Raw genomic sequence first — 18,089 nt, 5'->3', positions numbered from 1 at the left:
CTAGGTCATTTGCGTGGGATAACGGGAACCTGTCCTACCTGTAGGCATCGGCCGCTGAGGTGCCTACGAGGTAAGTGATTACAACTACCTCAATCGATGTGCCCTCTACTTGTTTTGGGCTAGAGTAAAGTCACAGCGTGAATCAGAATCACGCTTACAGCACGTCGATTCAAGGTGTTCCCTAGATGAACGACTGTACCATGGATTCTTTCCTTAACACATTGCTTTATGGGTGGTCATTTGTCTGCTGGGAGGCTGGTTGGGCCATGCGATGACGGTTGCGTGAGTGCGGACAATATGCCCCAGATGGATCCACCAGAGAGCATCAACCCCTCCTTCCCCGGGAGAGAGGATGAAGGAGATCCCAATTCGGGAGCCAAGCCGGTGGAGTATTGTGCGTACCATCAGGTGCCGGCTTGTGGCGGGGCAAATTCGTAGCACTGGCAGTGATCGAAGAAAGGAACAGCATGAAAGGAGTCCAAGAGTAACATTAATATAGGCAAAAAGAAGGGAAAGGAAAAAAAAAAACCACCATTGAAACGTGTACGTTGCTAGACTAGGCCATTTGAGAGAATAGAATTCCTCACCCCGGGTGCCCCGCCGCCTGTGATAATTACAGGTGCATTGGGCTCTGGTGACACGAGTCGCTCAGCTCGCACGTCGCCGAGGGGCGCCACACTGCGCAACGTCCCAGCCATCCCATATTCACAACTTCCGTCCGACTGGGGTGGTATCGACGCCGGCACTCGAGCGATACCTTGCGCCAACTCAACTCCAATTTAATCCAAAACGCGACCAGCAACTGTCGCTGCGCTCTTGTCTCGAGTGCTTGTCTTTTTCAGTGCCCGTCCTGCCTGAATCTCACCTAGTAAACCAGAGGGGCGGCCGCCACCAGTGGCAGGCGCAAGAAGCTCGCCGGCACCAGGCGGCGGGGGAGGCGGGGGAGGAGGTGGCGCCATTCCGGGCGCGGGTGGTGGTGGTGGCGGTGGCGCCGCCGGCGCCGCTGAAGGGGGCATTGGCGGCGGCGGCGGTGGCGGAGCAAGGGGAGGGGCCGAAACATCCGGACTCGGGGACATTGCCGGGGGCGGAGGCGGGGAGAAGAGGGGCGAAGAGGCGGGTTGCGGGGACGACCCAGATTTATCACCCGTCGCGGATAGAGGCCGTGGAGGTGCCATGGTGCCAAACAGAATGGATGCCAACTGGGCTGCGCTGGTCCCGCCGGGGCGGTCATCGTCCTCCGAGTCTGAGTCGTCCTTATCCGATCCCCACTCATCTTCGTCGTCAAGTCTCTTACGAGAAATCGAGACCGCCGGGACTGCCTGGGGGGCCGTGTTGCGGTGGAACGGGTTTGTCGACGCCTCGGGGGCAGGGGGGTTCGGGGCTGCGGCCGCGGCCGCCGCGCGCGGGATCTGTTGGGCCGCCGAGGGCTCGGAAGAGTGCGAGAGCATCCTAAAATACGGGTTGCGGCTCTCTGTTGTAGCATCAGGTGACGACGCCGTTTCGCCGCCCGTGATGGGGGCGGAGGTACCGACTGCCGGCGGCGGCGTGTGCTTCCGCTCTAGCTCCTGGCTTCCAACCTGGCTACCGACGGTGGGTGTCGACGCCTGGGGTGTCGCCTGGGGATGCTCGTCATCATCGTCATCGGAGGACGAATCCGCATTATTCATCGCCTCGAGTTGCTTCTGCAACTCTTCTTCGCGCCGGCGGGCAGCTTCAATCTCAGCTCGGCGTGCTGCCAGCTTGGTCTCCTTCTCCTTGGCCTCGGTAAGTGCCGCCTTCTTTTTGCGCTTCTCCTCCTCTTTCTTCAGCTTGCCCTGGCGGACCTGCTCCTCAAGCGCCTTGAGGCGAGCTTCGGCCGCATCATTCTCCCTAGCCAACTCATCCTCTTCCTCCTTGGCCTGTTGTCTAGAGCAGATTCCATGTCAGCCTGTGCCTGGGTTTGCGGAACAACCTCAGCGCCTCTTCAAACATCACACGGCTATTAACTCACTCCATCTGGCGGGTCCGCTGTAGCTGCTCCTCCTGCTCTTGTGCTAGTCTTTCCTCCTCCGCCTTCTTGGCGGAATCGCGTTCAACTCCCCTGCGACTCGGGGGCGCCGGAGGCGGCGGCGCCTTGGATTCGGCTTTTGGCGCAGGCGTTGCGGCAGGGGGTGGTGGGCCCTGCTCCTCCGCAAGCCTGGCCTGCCGCTCTGCCTCACGCTTTGCATCCTCTTCCTCCGCCTGGCGCAGCTTGGCTGTTCTTTCGGCGCGCTCACGCTCTACTCGCTGAGCCGCAGTCTCACCGCTCTTAGTGGGCGCTTTGATCCCGAGCGCTGCCAGCCTCTCCGCCATTCGCTGCTCTGCCTGCTGCTTGATGAAAGCGGCCCTCTCTTCTGGCGTCTTATACGAGGAATATGAGGCACTGGCCCCGGAAGGGTTTAAGGGTGGTGTTGCGGTACGCGCGCCCAGCGAGGAGGGACTCTCATGGCGGGTCGCCGATGGCGGGTTAACAGACGGCGTCGGGCGCTCGGTACGACGGCCCTCAGCCCTGATGCGCTTCGACCGGCTCGACCTCTGCAGGTCGAATATAAAGTCCCTGACCTCGTCCTCAACACCCAGCGCATCCTCCCATCGCCGCTGCTCGTGCTCGCTCTCTGCTGTCCGGCCACCCGCCTTCAAGCTATCCTCAATGCCTCGCGCGAACTCCTGAACACTATCCTCCACATCCCTAACCATGCGTTCGTTGTTGTCTCTCTCAGTGCGCGCTTTGAGGCTTTCCTCTTCCAGACGCCTCGGGGCGTCCAAGTCCTCGCTGCTCACGTCAACCTTCTTACCGGTGAGTTCTGCGGTTCGCTGCTGCATCATTGCCTTTGCCCTGGCCCTCCTTCTGTCCGACTCGGTCACTGCGCCGCCGGGGCCAGTACCAACAATGGCAGAGGCGCCCCCTGGATGAGCCTTGGCGTCTCGCAGCCTGAACAGCTCTAGCCGAGCTTCAAAAATGGCCTTCTCGGTCTTCCTAACTTGCGAGGCGAGGTCTGGGATGCCGTCCTTGAGATTCTGCAGCTGGCGCGTCAGAGCACGCCGCTCAGCGTCCGATTCGCCGCTTGGGAGCGGGGCATCTGGGTGACCATCCATGTCCTCTTGAATGCGGCGGATCCTGCGATAGAGTTCCTCGGCTTCTTTGCGATCCCTCCGGTCGAGAACATCGTCTTCTTCCAAGGCCTTTTCGTCCTTGAAATCCATGGCGTCCAGAAGGACTTGCTTCTCCTTTATTTTCTTCCTCAGCTGTTCCAGACTAAGTTCATCCGTAGACGCCACAGAAGATGGCGATTCGGGCCTGGGGGAGCCGTTCCCAATGCGGCGACGCGCACTGGACCTGTAGCCGACAGCATCGTCGTCATTCTTGAACACGGTCGCGTCCTTGCGGGCACCGCCCCCTGGAATGCCCCCCGTGCCTCGGAAGGAGTGCGTCTTGAGATAACTGACGCCGGTCTTCTGTGGAAGTAGAGTGGCACCCGAGTTCTTGCGCAAGTCTGACTCTTGGCTGAGCATGCTCTTGATGGTCCCGATCGACTGGCTAAGATTTCGGGTCGACGGGGGAACAAGCTCGGGCGGAAGGTTGTTGGGAAGGGGGTATCCGTTAAGTTTGCGGTAGATGAGGTGCATGGCCACGGCAAATTCGTCCAGATCCAAGCGCCCCTTGTTCCCGTGATCTGCCAAAGTCCAGACACGCTCGAGATCGGGCTTGTCCATGCCGCTCTGCCCAAAGATCTCGATTGCCTGGCTGCCCGCGATGTATCCCTTGTTCATACCATCCCACGCCTTGAAAAGGGCATCGTAGCGGGTCTTTTCATCCTTGGTGATGGCCCAAGGAATGACGGCATTGCCCTGCAGTCCAGCAGTAGTGAAGCTCCCTTGTTCGCGGCCCTGCTGAGGCATCATCCGGGCATGCAGTGCGTCTATATTAGGGAGACCGGTCGAAGGCGTGTTCACCAAGCCCCACTGGCCCGGCCTCCCGGTCGGCTGAGCGTTTAGGGGTGCTGCCATGCCTCCGGGGCTTAGCCCGGTGGGCATCGGGGGCATAGGCGGGCGCGGCCCCGAGTACCCAGTGGTTTGAGGATTCTGAGCGCCCGGAAATCCGGTGACCTGGGGCTGTAGAGCCGCCGATTGACCAAGGAAGCCTTGCTGCGGCGCAGGAAAGCCCGTCATCTGAGCCTGCAAAAGTTGCGAGTTGGAGGATTGGGGTTGCGGGTGCTGGATTGTAGGGGGTGTGGCCGTACTCTGCCTTAGCGAGAAGTCTGGGGCGTTCCCTGCCGAAGACGAAGCATTCCCACCACCGTCATCTGCCACGCTGAAGTTTATAATGTCCACCATGCTCGACACCTCATTCTTTATGTTTTCCGGTAGGGTGGAAGGCAGCGATTTGCCGTTCATCCGGAGGTTACATAAATACATCGCGAGGGCGAACTCGGGGAAATGGAGCTGTCCGGAACGGGTGGTATCGGCTAGAGTCCTAGTAGAGGTTGGCGCCCGACGTCAGTTTTGGGCCACTTGAAGGCGGACGGGCGTACTCGGACATCAGCAGCAGGTGGGCGCAAGAACTGTACCAGATATGCGAGAGGTGCTCTCCATCCAGTCGAGACCGTAGGAGGATATCACGCGCCTTATCGCCCGACATTGTAGTCTGGCCGTCCCCAACCGCTGACTGGAAAAGGGTTTCAAACTTGGCCTGGTCCTGGGCGGTGATGAATGAAAGCCGGATGTTTGGAATCTTGCTGCCCGTCTTTTCGGCGCGTCGATCCTTGGGGGGTGCTGATGCGCCTCCTGTCTGGAACGAAGCAGCCATCTGACTGAAGCCAGTCGGCTGTGGCTTCATTGGCGGGGGGGAGACGGACGGGGGCTGAGCCGTATGTTGAGGTTGGGCAGACAAGAAGGCCGAGGGTGGTGCTTGATGCTGCTGCGGCTGTTGTTGCTGTTGCTGCTGCGGCTGCTGCGGCTGCTGGAACTGCTGGAACTGCTGTTGAAGGTGCGCCGGCATTGACGGAACCGGAGGCGCTCCTGTCTGGAACCCTTGCTGCTGGGCAGGAAAACCAGTGTATTGGGGGTTGAGCGGTGCGACAGATTGCCCTGGCTGCATCCCAGGATATCCCGTGAACTGTTGCTGCAGGCCGGGCTGCCCGAAGCCGGTGGGTTGGGGAACGAAGGGACCCGGCTGCTGCTGCCCCTGGCTCGGGTTGAAAGAACCGCCATACTGTTGTGCCCCGGGGTGTAGGCCGCCGCCGCCTAGGAACGCGTTGGGGTTTGACATGACGGCACGGGCCCGCGCGTGCGTGAACCCGAGGACGAAGGATGCGGTCGTGATGGAAGACGCTGCCGAATTCTCGGGACGATCAAGGCGGGCGAGATGTGCGGCACAATCAGCAGAGCTGGAGAAGGCCCGTCCGGCCTAGCTGTCGGAAGCTGCTAGGGGTTTTGATTGGAGAGTCAATGACGAAAAGTTGCAACACGGTGACAGATAGATAAAGGAAAAGCCGGGTGCCAGACTGTGACGTGTTGATCCAGCAAGTCTTTGCCCGACCAGAGGCGTTCGTGTTTGGGCTTTACACCTTTGCGGCCGGACCTAGGTGGAGGTTGGTGCAGCGGTTGCTCTGGTGTAGGTAAGGGCAAAATGATTGCGGAGTGGCCGTCGCAGGCCAGCGGCTCTGACGAATGCACAGGTGCTCGCTCGGCTTATGTAATTGGCGAAGCGTGCCTTGCCTGCAGCTTGTTTTCAGCCCAGCCCAGCCTACGCCCAACGGACCAAATGGAACAAGAAAGCTCCTCAGAATTTGATGCGATGAATGCATGGTACCTCCCTACGCTGGTGAGTTTGTGTTGCGGGCAACCCTATAGAATGTGATAATCGCGGAAACCTTCATGTGTTTTACTCAAAATACCCCGCTGGCAAGCTTCTTTGAGATGGAGATGCAATAAACGCGGTCTTGGGGATGGGTGAAGCACTGCACACCACATAAGTTCCCGTCGCACATCGGGAGCGCCCTACGGCTAATAGGAGCTAGCTTGAGGTGTAGCTGGACAGTAGCTCGTTACCGGGCGCCTTCGCAAGCTGCTGGGGGTTGCAGACTTCAATCGCAAACCCATCCAATCTCGTCCCCCCCAAGTGAGGGACACAAATCATTGAGGGTTGCGGCACGCGATTGCCGAGAGAGGCCCCTCCCACGCAGTCGTTGATTGTTTCCAGCCGCTTCTGGAAATACTCCTCGCTTCAACTACCCAGTCGAAGAAGCGGTACTCGCGCAGCCACTTTACACCCCCGGCCGAATTGCTTGCCCTCCTCTCGGCTGTGCGGTCCATGGACTAGCGAAAGGAATTGCCCAGGAGCTCAAGGCTGATCCGAACCGCTCCCCTGCGCCAGCATCACCAATACTACCCCGCGCCGGATCTGCAGGCATTGCAAACGGCCGCTCAAGAGCCAGGCGATGCCGCCTTCGCAGGCCATGGCCAACAGCGGGCCGACTGTGATCACCCCCCAGTCGCCGGGCATCTGCGTTGATTTCCATGGCGATTCCAACAAGCAGGAGAGCCTCCCGCGACCCGCGCTCGGGGCTAACCTGTAAGTGCTGAAACAGGCACTTCAGTTGATAGCGATGCACATGGGCCTCTTCTGATGCGACTCGTTCCACGCAGGTCAGCGCCGGCAGTGCAACAAACATACCAAAGCCCCATGCGCCAACACAGGCGGACACCCTCTCAGCATCGCGAAATCAAGGTTCGCATCACTTTGCTCATGGTTCCTCGATCTCCCGATCGCGGTGCTGACCTTGGCTCGGGCATGCGCAGGAAACACTAGATGCCCGCACCGAATACGCCAGTGATGACTCTGAGGGCCGGTCACACCCCCGCATCAACCAGTACACCATCAAGGAGGAAATCGGCAGGGGTTCCTTCGGCGCCGTTCACCTTGCCGTGGACCAGTTCGGTAACGAGTTTGTACGGAAAGGCGAACACCACAACCACACCCTTCTCTCCTATAAGTACTAGCCTCAGCTAACCCCCCATGCCCCTCAGGCTGTCAAGGAGTTCTCCAAGGCGCGGCTACGCAAGCGGGCGCAGTCCAACATACTCAAGGGGCCGCGGCACGCTGGTCAACTCCCCCGCCGCGGTGCCGCATTTCCCTCTGTCATTGGATCACGCCTCAACGACTACCGAAGTGCCGAGGCTAAGGATGCACTCCATCTGATCCGGGAAGAGGTCGCAATAATGATGAAGCTCAACCACCCGAACCTGGTGCAGTTAATCGAGGTGCTCGACGATCCCGAAGAGGACTCTCTGTACATGGTTCTAGAGATGTGCAAAAAGGGTGTGGTAATGCAGGTAGGACTGGACCAGGCCGCCAAAGCGTACCCTGAGGAAACCTGCCGCCATTGGTTCCGCGACCTCATCCTGGGAATCGAGTACTGTAAGTGCGCTTCTTGACCCCTGCTCTGCCAACCGTTGCGGTGCGCCCCAGATCCCACAGCTGGGCGGCATGACTTACAGTATCGAACATGTGCACATAAAACAGTGCATGCTCAGAGCATAATCCATCGAGACATCAAACCGGACAATTTGCTTCTTACCAACGAGGACGTCCTCAAGGTAGTCGATTTCGGCGTGTCGGAGATGTTCGAAAAAGCAGGCGATATGCGCACGGCCAAGTCGGCCGGATCTCCGGCCTTTCTCCCACCCGAGCTTTGTGTGGCCAGGCACGGCAACGTGTCGGGGACCGCCGCGGATATTTGGTCTATGGGTGTGTCACTGTACTGTCTCCGCTACGGGAGGATACCCTTTGACAGGTCCACTCCTCTGGAAATCTACGAGGCTATTAAGGCTGAACCCCTGGGTCTGCCGCCTGACGAGGGGGATGATTTTGTCGACCTCATGGGCCGAATAATGGACAAGGATCCGGCCCGTCGCATCACCATGGCCGAGCTGAGGGTACGTAACTATGACCCTTGGAAAGTGTTGTTTGCACAAGTTGCCTTTACCTAACCCGTATTTTATTCACCTCTGGCACAGGAGCACCCCTGGGTCACAAAGAAAGGTTGCGATCCTCTTCTTAGTGCCGAGGAAAACTGCGCAGTCATTGTCGAGCCCCCGAACGACCTCGAAGTCAACCATGCTTTCACCCGGAGGATGAGTCATCTGCTTTGTGTGGTATGTTTGCGTTCGCTGGCCTTCGTCCCCCTCGGGACTTTCTGAGGGCCTCTCAGCCCGCAAGGGACTCCCAATATCCCACCCACCCCTAAGTAAGATCGCCTACAGTCAGCTCACATATCACCATCGTCCAAGATGAAAGCAATATCCAGATTCAAGAGCCTTTTGTCCTCCCGAAGTTTGCCCCCAACTCCCCGGAGGGTTCCCCCTGTCGGCCAACAGAGGCAAGAGGCTGTACAGACGCCCAGGCAAGAAGAAAATCCGGAGCGCCGCCTTGACTCTGATGTCGACATACCTCGAGTGACAGAGCTATCGGGCGCGGACCTGCTGAGGACTAGCGCAGAGCATGCGGCCGTCCTCGTGGCTGAGCGCACCAAGCTTCTCCAGAACGGGATAAAGTTGACGGATGGGGGGAAAGGCCAGGCGCACGACCCAACGGACACGACGCCCCTCTTCCTCGGGATTGGCACGGGTGGGCGCGACGACTTCAACTCAGACGAGCCACCGGCCGATGTAGTCTCAGACTCCCCAGTTGCAGCGGGATTCAACGTGTACGATCGTGCCTATGAGGAAGAGATCGAGCGCCTGAAGACGCAGCGGGATCCGCACACTCTCTTCTTGACGAAGCTTGTGGACGAGAAGGATCAGTTCCGACGCGGGGGCGACGTTGTCGAAGAGGCCGCCTCTGCCGGCAATACGACTGAGCACTCATCACCGCTCACAGCAACGCCAGAGTCTGCCTTCTCTAGCAGTACCGGGAAGTTTGCCGACCTCGTTGCACGAACGATGAAGGGCGCCCAAGATAAGTCGGGCCCTTGACTCTAGGGTGAGCGGCGACGTGATGGTAAACTAGGTTTGCCGAGCACACATCCGATTGCCTTCGCTACTGGACTTATTGCCCGCCTGCTCACGTAGCCATCCCCAGCCTGGGAGTAGGCGAGGGCAGGTTTCGGGAGGGATGGCGGGGGTTGCGAGGACTCGTGTCCCTCTACAACCTTATTTATTGATCTTTCCTTTTTGGTAATCGTAGCAGGTCTTGGGCGACAGGGTCGCCAAAAGAACGAAGACGAGTAAACTTTATCCAGCATTGGAACATCGATTGCACTGTTTTTTTATTGATGTATTCGTGGGTTCATCCAAAGCACATATCCCCCTTTATGGGAATGTGCATTGCTTTGCAAGGCATGCGCTCATGATTTGTGCGTGGCATTACCGTTTTCCGCCCCTAAAGCAGCAGCCATCCAGGTGAAAGATGGCGGCCGAGATGAGGCGGTAGGTACTATGACTCGCGATGTGTTCCTCGAAAAGATCGCGGCGCGGCGCATTTTACATGTACATGGCTGGGGTAAACAACTGCCTGCGGAGTAAATACCTTGGCCAGGTGGGCAGGAAGATGAACAGAAGACAGCCCCGACAACCCGGGTGTAATTGGTCGCGGAGACGTACCTTGCATATGGGGAAAACTTGAAGATGCCTCGGTGGTAGGTAGAAAGTGGGACGTCGGTACCTGGTACCTACCTGGTATTGACTGACGTACACGCGAAGGCGATATGTTCCGTGGAAGAAAATCCCTCATATCGGATGCATACCGGCCGCCCTCTCACCTCCTCGCACAACCACCGAGGCTAGACCATGCGGAGTGGGTAGGGCAGAGATGTCCACGAAGGCAGCTGGAGAGTTTGGCCTTGCGGAGTGCTGGGCTGAACAACACATAGCACGCGCCGCTGCACGCCACCAGGGGTGATCAAAGGGCTAAGAGCACATCTCGGCGTCCCCTTGGTTAGTTGAGCACCTACCTAGAGTAGGTAGCTATTTCCAGCTGTCCGCAGGGTTAAGCCTCGGCTTTTCCTAAAGGGAGTGAATCACATTCAGATGGGAGAGAGGGTTGCAGGTGCAATATCATGACTCTCATGTGCTTTAGGTATGTACCTAGAGGTAACTACCTAGAGGTAGGTATACCTAGGACTGGGAGCGTCTTATAGGCATGCACGTGGTGTTTTTTTTTCGTGCGTTTATATGTTTCTCGCTGCAATGCCTTGGGTTTCCATCGTGCGGTCAGAGAAGAATTCATGGGCTAAAAAAGCGCCCAGTCGCAAGCTTGGTGTGGCCTGCCCTGGACGGTTTCGCAGTGGGCGTCAGCCACACTGGGAGTGACCACCCCGGGCTCCTCCCCGAGCAGCTCCCCACCCCCTTTCGATCTCTCTCTTTCTCTCCAGATTCTTGTCTTTTTCGCCCATCCGGTACTTTCACTTTCCCCTCTTCCTTTTTTTTCTTTTTTTTTCTGGCCTTGCCTGTGGTTTCTTTCCCGTGGCTGGAGATTTGCTTTTATCGATTTCCGAGCTATCCACAAAATTGACATAAAAAATACAGAAGTCAAAAAATAAAACAAACAAGAAAAAAAACCAGCCCCAGCATGAAAAACCAGCCTGCCAACCTCAGCCAGTGAGAGGCGTGAGCCGACCCCTCGGCCTTCCTCTTGGCTGCCAAGCGTCATCGCTCTCGGCGCTGCGAAGGCACGCCCACCACAAAACAAAAGGCAGTCTCACAGGGGGTCCTGAACATTGAGCAGAATTGTCAGTGCCGTAAGCTTTCCTATTCTTTTTTTTTATCGTTCTTATTGTCATTTCTTTTCTTATTCGTATTTTTTATTATTATTCTTCTTGTTCCTATTTTGATACATATATTCTTGTACCTATTCCTCGAAGAAACTGTCGCTTTTTTTTGTGGTGGGCGTGGAAGGGTCAAGCAACCCAGCTCGACACCCAGCCGGTGCTCTGCCTGCCTTGACCTCCCCGAGATCCCGAGACTGCTGGTGCTGCTCCCGCTGCCAGCGGTGGGCGCAGGGACAGACAGACAGGGCTGTCTGCTCTCGGCGTGCGATTCGCGACTCGGGCCCAACGGCGACGCCAGCAGCGGCTCTGGTCGGGGTTTCTCACAGGCCTGGCCACCTGGGCTGGGCGCTGCTAGTCGGTAAGCCGCGACTGAGGTCACGAAACGGCCTGGGCCACGAGTCTCACGGGGGCCCAGGCCTCGTTCGTCCACCGCCCGTTCTTGATTTCATACCTGCGAAATTCCGCCAGTTCCCTTCAGCCCACCGCATTACATACATATTACCTACTCCCTACATGTCCATCCATCCTGATTGTCTCGAGTCGCCCCCAAAGGTGGTCTTCTGTTGTTTTTGTTTTGTTATTTCTTTATTTACTTTCTTGTCGTTGCGCTGTTGTTCGATTTCTTCCTCTCTGTCCTTCCTTTTTTTCCTCACTGCGCTTGTCTTCGCGCCCTCGTCACTCGACATCCTTCCTTTGTGTCACCTGCTCCCGCCGGTCGAGACCGCTTGTTTCTGGTGCCCCGCTGGAACTCCCCAGACCAGACACCCTCCAGCCATCGCATTCAACCTACACGACTTGGTTCCCGCTCTGCTCGGGGCTTGTCGAGCTCTGGCCCATCCTCGCCCTGTGTTTTCGCATTGCACCCTCCGACCTTCTTTTTCTCATCTCACAGGGCCTTTTTCTTCTTCATTCCGAGCTTGTTAATCCTTTCTCGTCCCCTACCCTGCCTTGGTTTTTTGGTTTCTTTTTTTGGCCAATACCCCCTTTGATTGGGGTGCATCTGAAGCCTGATTCGGCCTCTTTTCCTTACTCCTTTGCCCGGGCTTTGTGCACCCCGCCCCTTCGCCACGGCAAGATTGCTTTATAATACTTAAAAGCTAACTAACCGAGCAGGTTACGGCGCAGGCGGTCGCTCACGGCTCGCAGCTCTAGCCGGGCACGCGCCACATTGTCGGTTGTATACCTCGGGATCCATCTCACACGACAACACCCGCCTGCCTCAGATCCATTCCTATTGCCGGCCGGCTCTACACAGGCCACCATCTCGTCCAAATCGGCAACCTTCATCTGCCCTCGCCAGCTCTACAACGAGCGACGCCGCCGTTGCCGCCGCAGCCATGGCGAGCACCTCTGATGTGAGGGCGCCATCCTCTGGCGCTTCGCAGCCACCCTCAGTTCGATCTGTCGAGCTACCACAGCCTCCTCCTAGCCCGGCACCGAACGCCACGCAGCAGAATAGCCAGAACGCCGCCTCCAATGGCGCGGGATCATCGACGGAGCAGCCGCCGAAACCAGCCGAGAAGTCGTCGGTAAAGGAACGCCTGACTCGAATGTTCTCGACAAAGGACTCCCCTCGCCCCCTGCTCTCCGACAAGGGACCCACGTTTGACCGCAGCAACCCCCCAATGCCGTCTCCTAATCGCCTGAGTGCACCCCCAGGCCGTAAGGACTCGACTACCGACAAGGCCGTCGAGAATGCGGCCGCGCTAGCAGCCACGACCGCGGCCAAGCAACGCTTCACGACCAAGTCCGAGGCGCAGGGCGGTCATGAGCACCACCTCAAGGGTAGTCGAAGACAGGAAAAGCTCTCAGACATGTTCCGCGGCATCCTGGGCGGCAAGCGGTCTGACCAGCCGGATCATGACCTGTCGCTTGTATCCGGCTGGGTCGACACGCTCCGGCAAGAGAAGGACTCAATAGCCTCCGACAGGAGAGGCGGGCCCAACGCATCGGTCACTTTAGTGGAGAAGTATGGCAAGTGTCAGGAGGTGGTAGGCCGCGGCGCCTTTGGCATTGTGCGGATATCACACAAGAAGATGGAGAACGGCGTGGGTGAGAAGCTGTTTGCCGTCAAGGAGTTCCGCCGCCGGCCCGAAGAGACGGAGAAGAAGTACAGCAAACGTCTGACGGCCGAGTTTTGCATCTCGTCGAGCCTGCGCCACCCCAACGTGATCCACACCCTAGACCTGCTCCAAGACGCCAAGGGCGACTATTGCGAGGTGATGGAGTTCTGCCCAGGTGGCGACCTGTACACCCTTGTTCTCGCCGCCGGCAAACTCGAGGTCCAGGAGGCCGACTGTTTCTTCAAGCAGATGATGCGCGGTGTAGAGTACATGCACGAAATGGGCGTGGCCCACCGCGACCTCAAGCCCGAGAACCTGCTCCTCACCACCCACGGCGCACTAAAGATCACCGACTTTGGCAACGGCGAGTGCTTCCGTATGGCCTGGGAAAACGATGCCCACATGGTCTCTGGCCTGTGCGGATCCGGCCCTTATATCGCACCAGAGGAATACACGAACAAGGAATTTGATGCCAGGGCCGTCGACGTCTGGGCCTGCGGCGTCATCTACATGGCCATGCGCACAGGCCGTCACCTCTGGCGCGTCGCCAAGAAAGAGGAGGACGAGTTCTACGCTCGCTACCTCGAGGGCCGCCGCGACGAGGAAGGATACCGACCGATTGAGACTCTGCACCGGGTTAGTATTCCGAGCCCAACCGCACTCACGTTCCTCAGTTTATGTACCCTCGGCATTATGTGCCCATGTTTCTCGGACTCTCCGACGCACATGTGGACAGGGGTCCTGCACAGGTACTGACGTGTTTGGAACCCGGGACAGGCTCGATGCAGAAACGTCATCTACTCCATCTTGGATCCAAACCCGACGCGCCGCATAACGGCCTCGCAGGTCCTTAAGTCGGAATGGGGTCGCGAGATAAAACTATGCAAGGCCGGCGAGGAAGGCCTCTAGCACATGCCCCGCCAGACGCCAAGTGGTCCATATCCATGACACATCCATGGACTGGTCCTGCCTTGCACCATGGCTCCTGTATTCGTGGTAGTGCCATCTCCCCACCCCTCAATATGGCTCGCAAACCGTCTGGCGGACTGAAGCGGTCCTTTTTCTCTTCTGTTTCTTCCACGGCCCGTCTCTTTTCTTCTGTTCTCCTGCCCGGAGTTGGTTGGGCAACTCTATCGTTCCTGATTAACTTGCACAGCGACGCACGCGGACGCTGCAACAAATCAAGTGGCCCAGGAAGAAATACGGAAGGGGGAGAGAAACGAAACAGAAGAAGACGAAAAGAAAGACGAAAACATAAAAAAGAAAAAAGGAAAAAAAAGAAAAGAAATCAGAGGGAAAGAGAGAAAGACATCAAAGCCCTTGCTATTGTTACGCGAAACCACTTTGCATGGCACGCGGACTGGCTTTTTATTTCTGGAGTGATACTTGCTCTATTTTGGATGGGTTATAATCGTCGAATTGATTGGGGGGGCATTCCTAGCAAACACTTTCCCGTTCTGCTCATCTCATTCCCTCACCTTTTACCTATTCAACCTGTTCGCCTTTTCACCTCCTCCTACGTCACTCGGTCTTTCGACAAGCTCAGTCGGACCAGCCACGTTCCATCACGACGGCAGACTCTTGCGGGTTCCTGGAGTATCGGAGGCTACTGTTTCTTAGCAACGGCGTTTGGAGTAGTTATCCTTTGACAGTTCCCAACAACCATGCATCGTTCCCAATGATGTCCGAAGTGCGCGCTGCGTCCAATGAGTTTGGGAATCGACAATATCGAAATGCTGGCTCGACACATCGTGTTCTACAAGTGGTTTGAGCAGCAGTCGGGGTTTTTTTTTTTTTTTTTGCTGTTCGTCTAACAGGTGTACCCGGGATTCATGTAGCGTAGGGGCATTGCGCGCAGACATCCTCGTGACAGCTAGGTAGAAGCGGGAGCTCTCACGTGTCGAGAAATGATTGATATATACCAGGTGTCCTTGTGAAGTACATACAGACTAACTTCGACATGGCCATGCTTGATAAGGCAATCACACAAAAAATGAATAAGGGAGAAGGATCATATCTGATATAGGCATCCAAACCATAAACCCAAAATGTATACAAAGACATTACATCCGAGCCATCCAAGAAAAAGAAAAAACCGAGGGTGGAAAAGAGAAGAAAATAACAAAGGATAGGCCGGGAACCCGTGTTCGCAGCATCACCTGAAAAATGGTTGTCTTTTTTTGTTCCCAGCCAGCAAAACAAACCCCAAGATCGCCTTTCTCATAGAAGCAAAAATCAAAACAAAGACCAGCCTACGTTGTTGCGCTTCAACTTGTCCGGCACGCTGCCACGCAAGCGCCCCAGCGCCTAAAAGCAGAAGCGGGGGAGAAGGTGCGGGAGGAATGACATCCAGAGTAAGTCGATGGGGAGGAAAAACCGAAAAGGGAGGAAAGGAGAGATAGAAATAAACTCGGCTCCAGAGAATAGAGGGAGAAAGACGGACAAGAGAGACATATAAACAAAAGAAGAACACGCACAGAAGACGTGGCCTAAACCTTGACATGGCAGTGAGCTCCGCCTACGAGTGAAATAGATCCCAAGCACGCTCGCAGATGCGAAGGAATTCGTCTCGTTTCGCGCGCTGTGTCTCGGGGCTGTCGCGGCCCTCTCCAAAAGGTCCCCGGCGCGGGGGTCGACCTGTGCCGAGCGGGGGAGAGGCGCCCTCCTCGTACTCTGCTCGTGTGCGCCTGCGGCTGGCGCTGCGGCTGGGATCCGAGGCCCTCTGGTGACCAGGCTGCGGGGACGGAGGGGTCGGTGGCTGGTGGCCACCGTAGTGCACGATTTTAGGCAGGAGCTCAGGGCGACCGCCGGCTAGCTCCACCTGCGCCTCCTCGGCGGATTTGTACTCCCGTGGCCTGCTGGAGAGGGGTGGCTGTGGATGTTGCTGGGAAGACGGGTGGCCCGGCGATGCGAGCGGGCCCCTGGACGCGCTCTGCTTGGCGAACAGGGCGTGTCCACCGGAGTCAGGGTGCCCGGAAAGGCCTTGACCAAAGACATCCGAGATGGGTGGGAGGCGGTTGTTCGTCTGGTGGGCAGGGACGTGGTGTATATGGGATGTGTTTGAGAGTTTTGAAGGCTGGTTGGTGATGTGACGAGTAGGCGGGTGATGGCTGTGCATGCCGGTGAATGTTTGGCCGAGCGGGGCGGACTGGATGACACGTTCGTGGGCGAAATGCTCGTGGGACGGGGCGACAATGCTGAGGCCCGGAGGGGCCTTGTTCCGGCGGGACATACCGGGCGTTTTGGCAGCGAACTGCCCGAGCACGTCCTTGTCCCTTCCCTGGTCTGGGCCGTCACCCTTGGCCGACTGCTGCTGGAGCCTCGCCTCGATGATATGGCGCTGCTGCTCGCGGACGCTCATGCTGCGCTGAAGCTGCTCCTTCATCACCGGATCCTGGGTCACGAAGCCCGGGGAGAGGCAGGCTAAGCCGACCTCCTGGATCCCCAACCCATCCCTCGCTGTGAGGGGCCGACCTGTGCCTGGTGCGGCGGTGTTGGAGCCGCCACCCTTTGACAGGTCCAACCGACCAGGCCGACGCCGAGGCGCGTGCTCTGGTGACCCAGGTTCCTTTTTCACAATTATCTTGGGTGTCGATCCATTGCGCGAACTAGAACACAGCGAGCGACGGTCAGGTCAGCACGCCTAATACATTTCGAGTAGGTCACATGGGAAAGGGCACCCTCCCATACGAGCCCTAACTGCGAAGGGGGAGAAATGGCAGCAACAGGGGATCGAAAGAGGTTGAAAATCCTTACGCGCTCGGGGGTGACGACTTGAGGGCGGGAGCCAGATTTGAGGAGGGGGTTGCCGTGAGGGCTTGTGCGGTCGGTGCTGATGCTGATGCTGATGCGGGATGGACGCCTCGGGGGCTACCGCTGCCGACGCGCTGGGCATGAGGCGGAGGGAGCGCGGTGCGCTGGGCTGAAGGAGAGACGTCGGACGGGAATGAAGGGCGGTCGTGAGGGGCCGGCGACGGTGCCATTGCAATGGCGGCGCTCATGGTGAAGCGGGTGAAGTCGTTGCAAATGCTGGGGAGTAGTTAGGGCGTCGCGTATCGGGCGGCGGTTGGCGATGGGCGCACAGGGCGCTGGATGTAGATGGAAGCAGCGTCGGGTTGCTTTCGATGCGTCGGCCTGTTCAGTTCTGTTCTGTTCCCTTTTGGATTCGTCTCCCCTTTTCTGTCTTTGCCTCCAGTGGGCGCACGGGTAAATGGGTCGAACGGCAGCCAGCGAGGTGGTCGGGTCGGCGGCTGTCTTCTACCTGAGAGCGCTGGCTTGGCTCGGCTAGACGGAATGAAGTGGACGGGTGCAGCGGGCAGTGCAATGGTGATGCGTGGAGAGGAGGAATGGGAAAAGGAAGTAAAGACAGCAAACACACTGGACAAGTAGAATGAATGGCTTCGACGCAGCGCACACGAAACAGACGGGGGTGTGGGAGGCGAGGAAAATCACCCAAAAACGGGGTCGGTGGTGCAGAGGATTGTTTTACGTGCACTGTATGGCGGGCGAACGTGGGCTACAAAGTCGCGACCGGGAGCGGATTCGGTGGGGATTGGTTTCGTGTTTGCACAGGGGGCGGGGCGTCGCAGTCGTGGGTCTATTCCACTCTGATACCTTGATCTGGCATCGCTCTTGTGCAGCGGCGGCCAGGGCGGCTTTGCGATGAGCCCCTTTGGTGGCAGGGGTTGGGGTGCGTCACTGCGGCCGATTGTTGCGTGAAGGCGAAGATGAAGGGGCCGGCTCAAGAGTGGGAGATTCGAGAGAAGAAGAAAGGGCCCTGGGTCAAGATTCTAAAAGAGTGAGGAAAGCGTGAGGGTGTGAAAATTCCGAAACGTGTAAGAAAGAAAAAAAGGAAAGAAAAAAAGAGGGAAAAAAGGGGGCCTGAGACGGAAGAGGACCGAGGCTTCACCTTTCCCTCTGCCACATAGAGTATCTGGCCTACCACCCTACTACCACTACCTGACCTCCTACACCCACCGCTCGCCGGCCCATCTAAGAAGTAGCTGGGAGCACGCACACTAATAACCACATACAATAAACAATAAACGGCATGACATTGGGTACCGTGTGTTAACCTCCAGCTGGCCTGGCCTGCACTCCCGGCTCCCCTCGTTATGCTCCCTCCAATTCTCTACCTACCGCATCTCCCGCGATAGGACCGACCGCCGCAGCGGATCAGGCCGGGCGCGGAAACCTCGTATCCTGTGCGACATGGCAAGCCGGCACCGGGGCGCACAGC

At 57.7% G+C, this 18,089-nt stretch overlaps 4 protein-coding genes across 4 annotated transcripts; 2 read left to right on the top strand and 2 right to left on the bottom strand.

Moving 5' to 3' along the window:
• Positions 1-468: 468 nt before the first annotated feature.
• Positions 469-5,628, bottom strand: GGTG_08233 (actin cytoskeleton-regulatory complex protein PAN1). The gene is made up of 3 exons (XM_009226072.1): positions 4,587-5,628; positions 1,991-4,492; positions 469-1,905 (listed from the first exon to the last, which is right to left on the bottom strand). Exons 1-3 carry the CDS (start codon positions 5,285-5,287, stop codon positions 780-782), a joined length of 4,329 nt encoding a protein of 1,442 aa, XP_009224336.1. The 5' UTR covers positions 5,288-5,628; the 3' UTR covers positions 469-779.
• Positions 5,629-5,783: 155 nt separating this feature from the next.
• GGTG_08232 (CAMKK/META protein kinase) lies at positions 5,784-9,293 on the top strand. Its single transcript, XM_009226071.1, has 8 exons — positions 5,784-5,842; positions 6,039-6,592; positions 6,667-6,748; positions 6,820-6,969; positions 7,048-7,438; positions 7,544-7,956; positions 8,038-8,175; positions 8,311-9,293. Exons 2-8 carry the CDS (start codon positions 6,459-6,461, stop codon positions 8,992-8,994), a joined length of 1,992 nt encoding a protein of 663 aa, XP_009224335.1. The 5' UTR covers positions 5,784-5,842; positions 6,039-6,458; the 3' UTR covers positions 8,995-9,293.
• A 1,100-nt stretch (positions 9,294-10,393) lies between these two features.
• On the top strand, positions 10,394-14,157 carry GGTG_08231 (HAL protein kinase). The gene is made up of 3 exons (XM_009226070.1): positions 10,394-10,748; positions 11,901-13,486; positions 13,628-14,157. Exons 2-3 carry the CDS (start codon positions 12,125-12,127, stop codon positions 13,757-13,759), a joined length of 1,494 nt encoding a protein of 497 aa, XP_009224334.1. The 5' UTR covers positions 10,394-10,748; positions 11,901-12,124; the 3' UTR covers positions 13,760-14,157.
• A 545-nt stretch (positions 14,158-14,702) lies between these two features.
• On the bottom strand, positions 14,703-17,390 carry GGTG_08230 (hypothetical protein). The gene is made up of 2 exons (XM_009226069.1): positions 16,607-17,390; positions 14,703-16,458 (listed from the first exon to the last, which is right to left on the bottom strand). The coding sequence occupies exons 1-2, from the start codon at positions 16,849-16,851 to the stop codon at positions 15,369-15,371; spliced, it is 1,335 nt and encodes a 444-aa protein (XP_009224333.1). The 5' UTR covers positions 16,852-17,390; the 3' UTR covers positions 14,703-15,368.
• Between the last annotated feature and the right edge of the window lie 699 nt (positions 17,391-18,089).

The sequence above is a fragment of the Gaeumannomyces tritici genome, assembly GCF_000145635.1.
Source record: "Gaeumannomyces tritici R3-111a-1 unplaced genomic scaffold supercont2.4, whole genome shotgun sequence".
NCBI lineage: Eukaryota > Fungi > Ascomycota > Sordariomycetes > Magnaporthales > Magnaporthaceae > Gaeumannomyces > Gaeumannomyces tritici.
Note: the sequence above shows the minus strand (reverse complement) of the source record. Positions and strands in the feature narration are given on the sequence as shown.

Bases quoted from the DNA above. Each gene is read 5' to 3' on its own strand.
- GGTG_08233 (XM_009226072.1), bottom strand. From the start codon at position 5,287: ATGTCAAACCCCAACGCGTTCCTAGGCGGCGGCGGCCTACACCCCGGG. The intron at 4,493-4,586 runs GTACAGTTCTTG...AACCTCTACTAG, and splicing joins GAGCACCTCTCGCATATCTG to GACTCTAGCCGATACCACCC. The intron at 1,906-1,990 runs GTGAGTTAATAG...AATCTGCTCTAG, and splicing joins CAGCGGACCCGCCAGATGGA to ACAACAGGCCAAGGAGGAAG.
- GGTG_08232 (XM_009226071.1), top strand. From the start codon at position 6,459: ATGCCGCCTTCGCAGGCCATGGCCAACAGCGGGCCGACTGTGATCACC. The intron at 6,749-6,819 runs GTTCGCATCACT...GGGCATGCGCAG, and splicing joins CTCAGCATCGCGAAATCAAG to GAAACACTAGATGCCCGCAC. The intron at 7,439-7,543 runs GTAAGTGCGCTT...CACATAAAACAG, and splicing joins CATCCTGGGAATCGAGTACT to TGCATGCTCAGAGCATAATC.
- GGTG_08231 (XM_009226070.1), top strand. From the start codon at position 12,125: ATGGCGAGCACCTCTGATGTGAGGGCGCCATCCTCTGGCGCTTCGCAG. The intron at 13,487-13,627 runs GTTAGTATTCCG...AACCCGGGACAG, and splicing joins CGATTGAGACTCTGCACCGG to GCTCGATGCAGAAACGTCAT.
- GGTG_08230 (XM_009226069.1), bottom strand. From the start codon at position 16,851: ATGAGCGCCGCCATTGCAATGGCACCGTCGCCGGCCCCTCACGACCGC. The intron at 16,459-16,606 runs GTAAGGATTTTC...GCTGTGTTCTAG, and splicing joins AAGTCGTCACCCCCGAGCGC to TTCGCGCAATGGATCGACAC.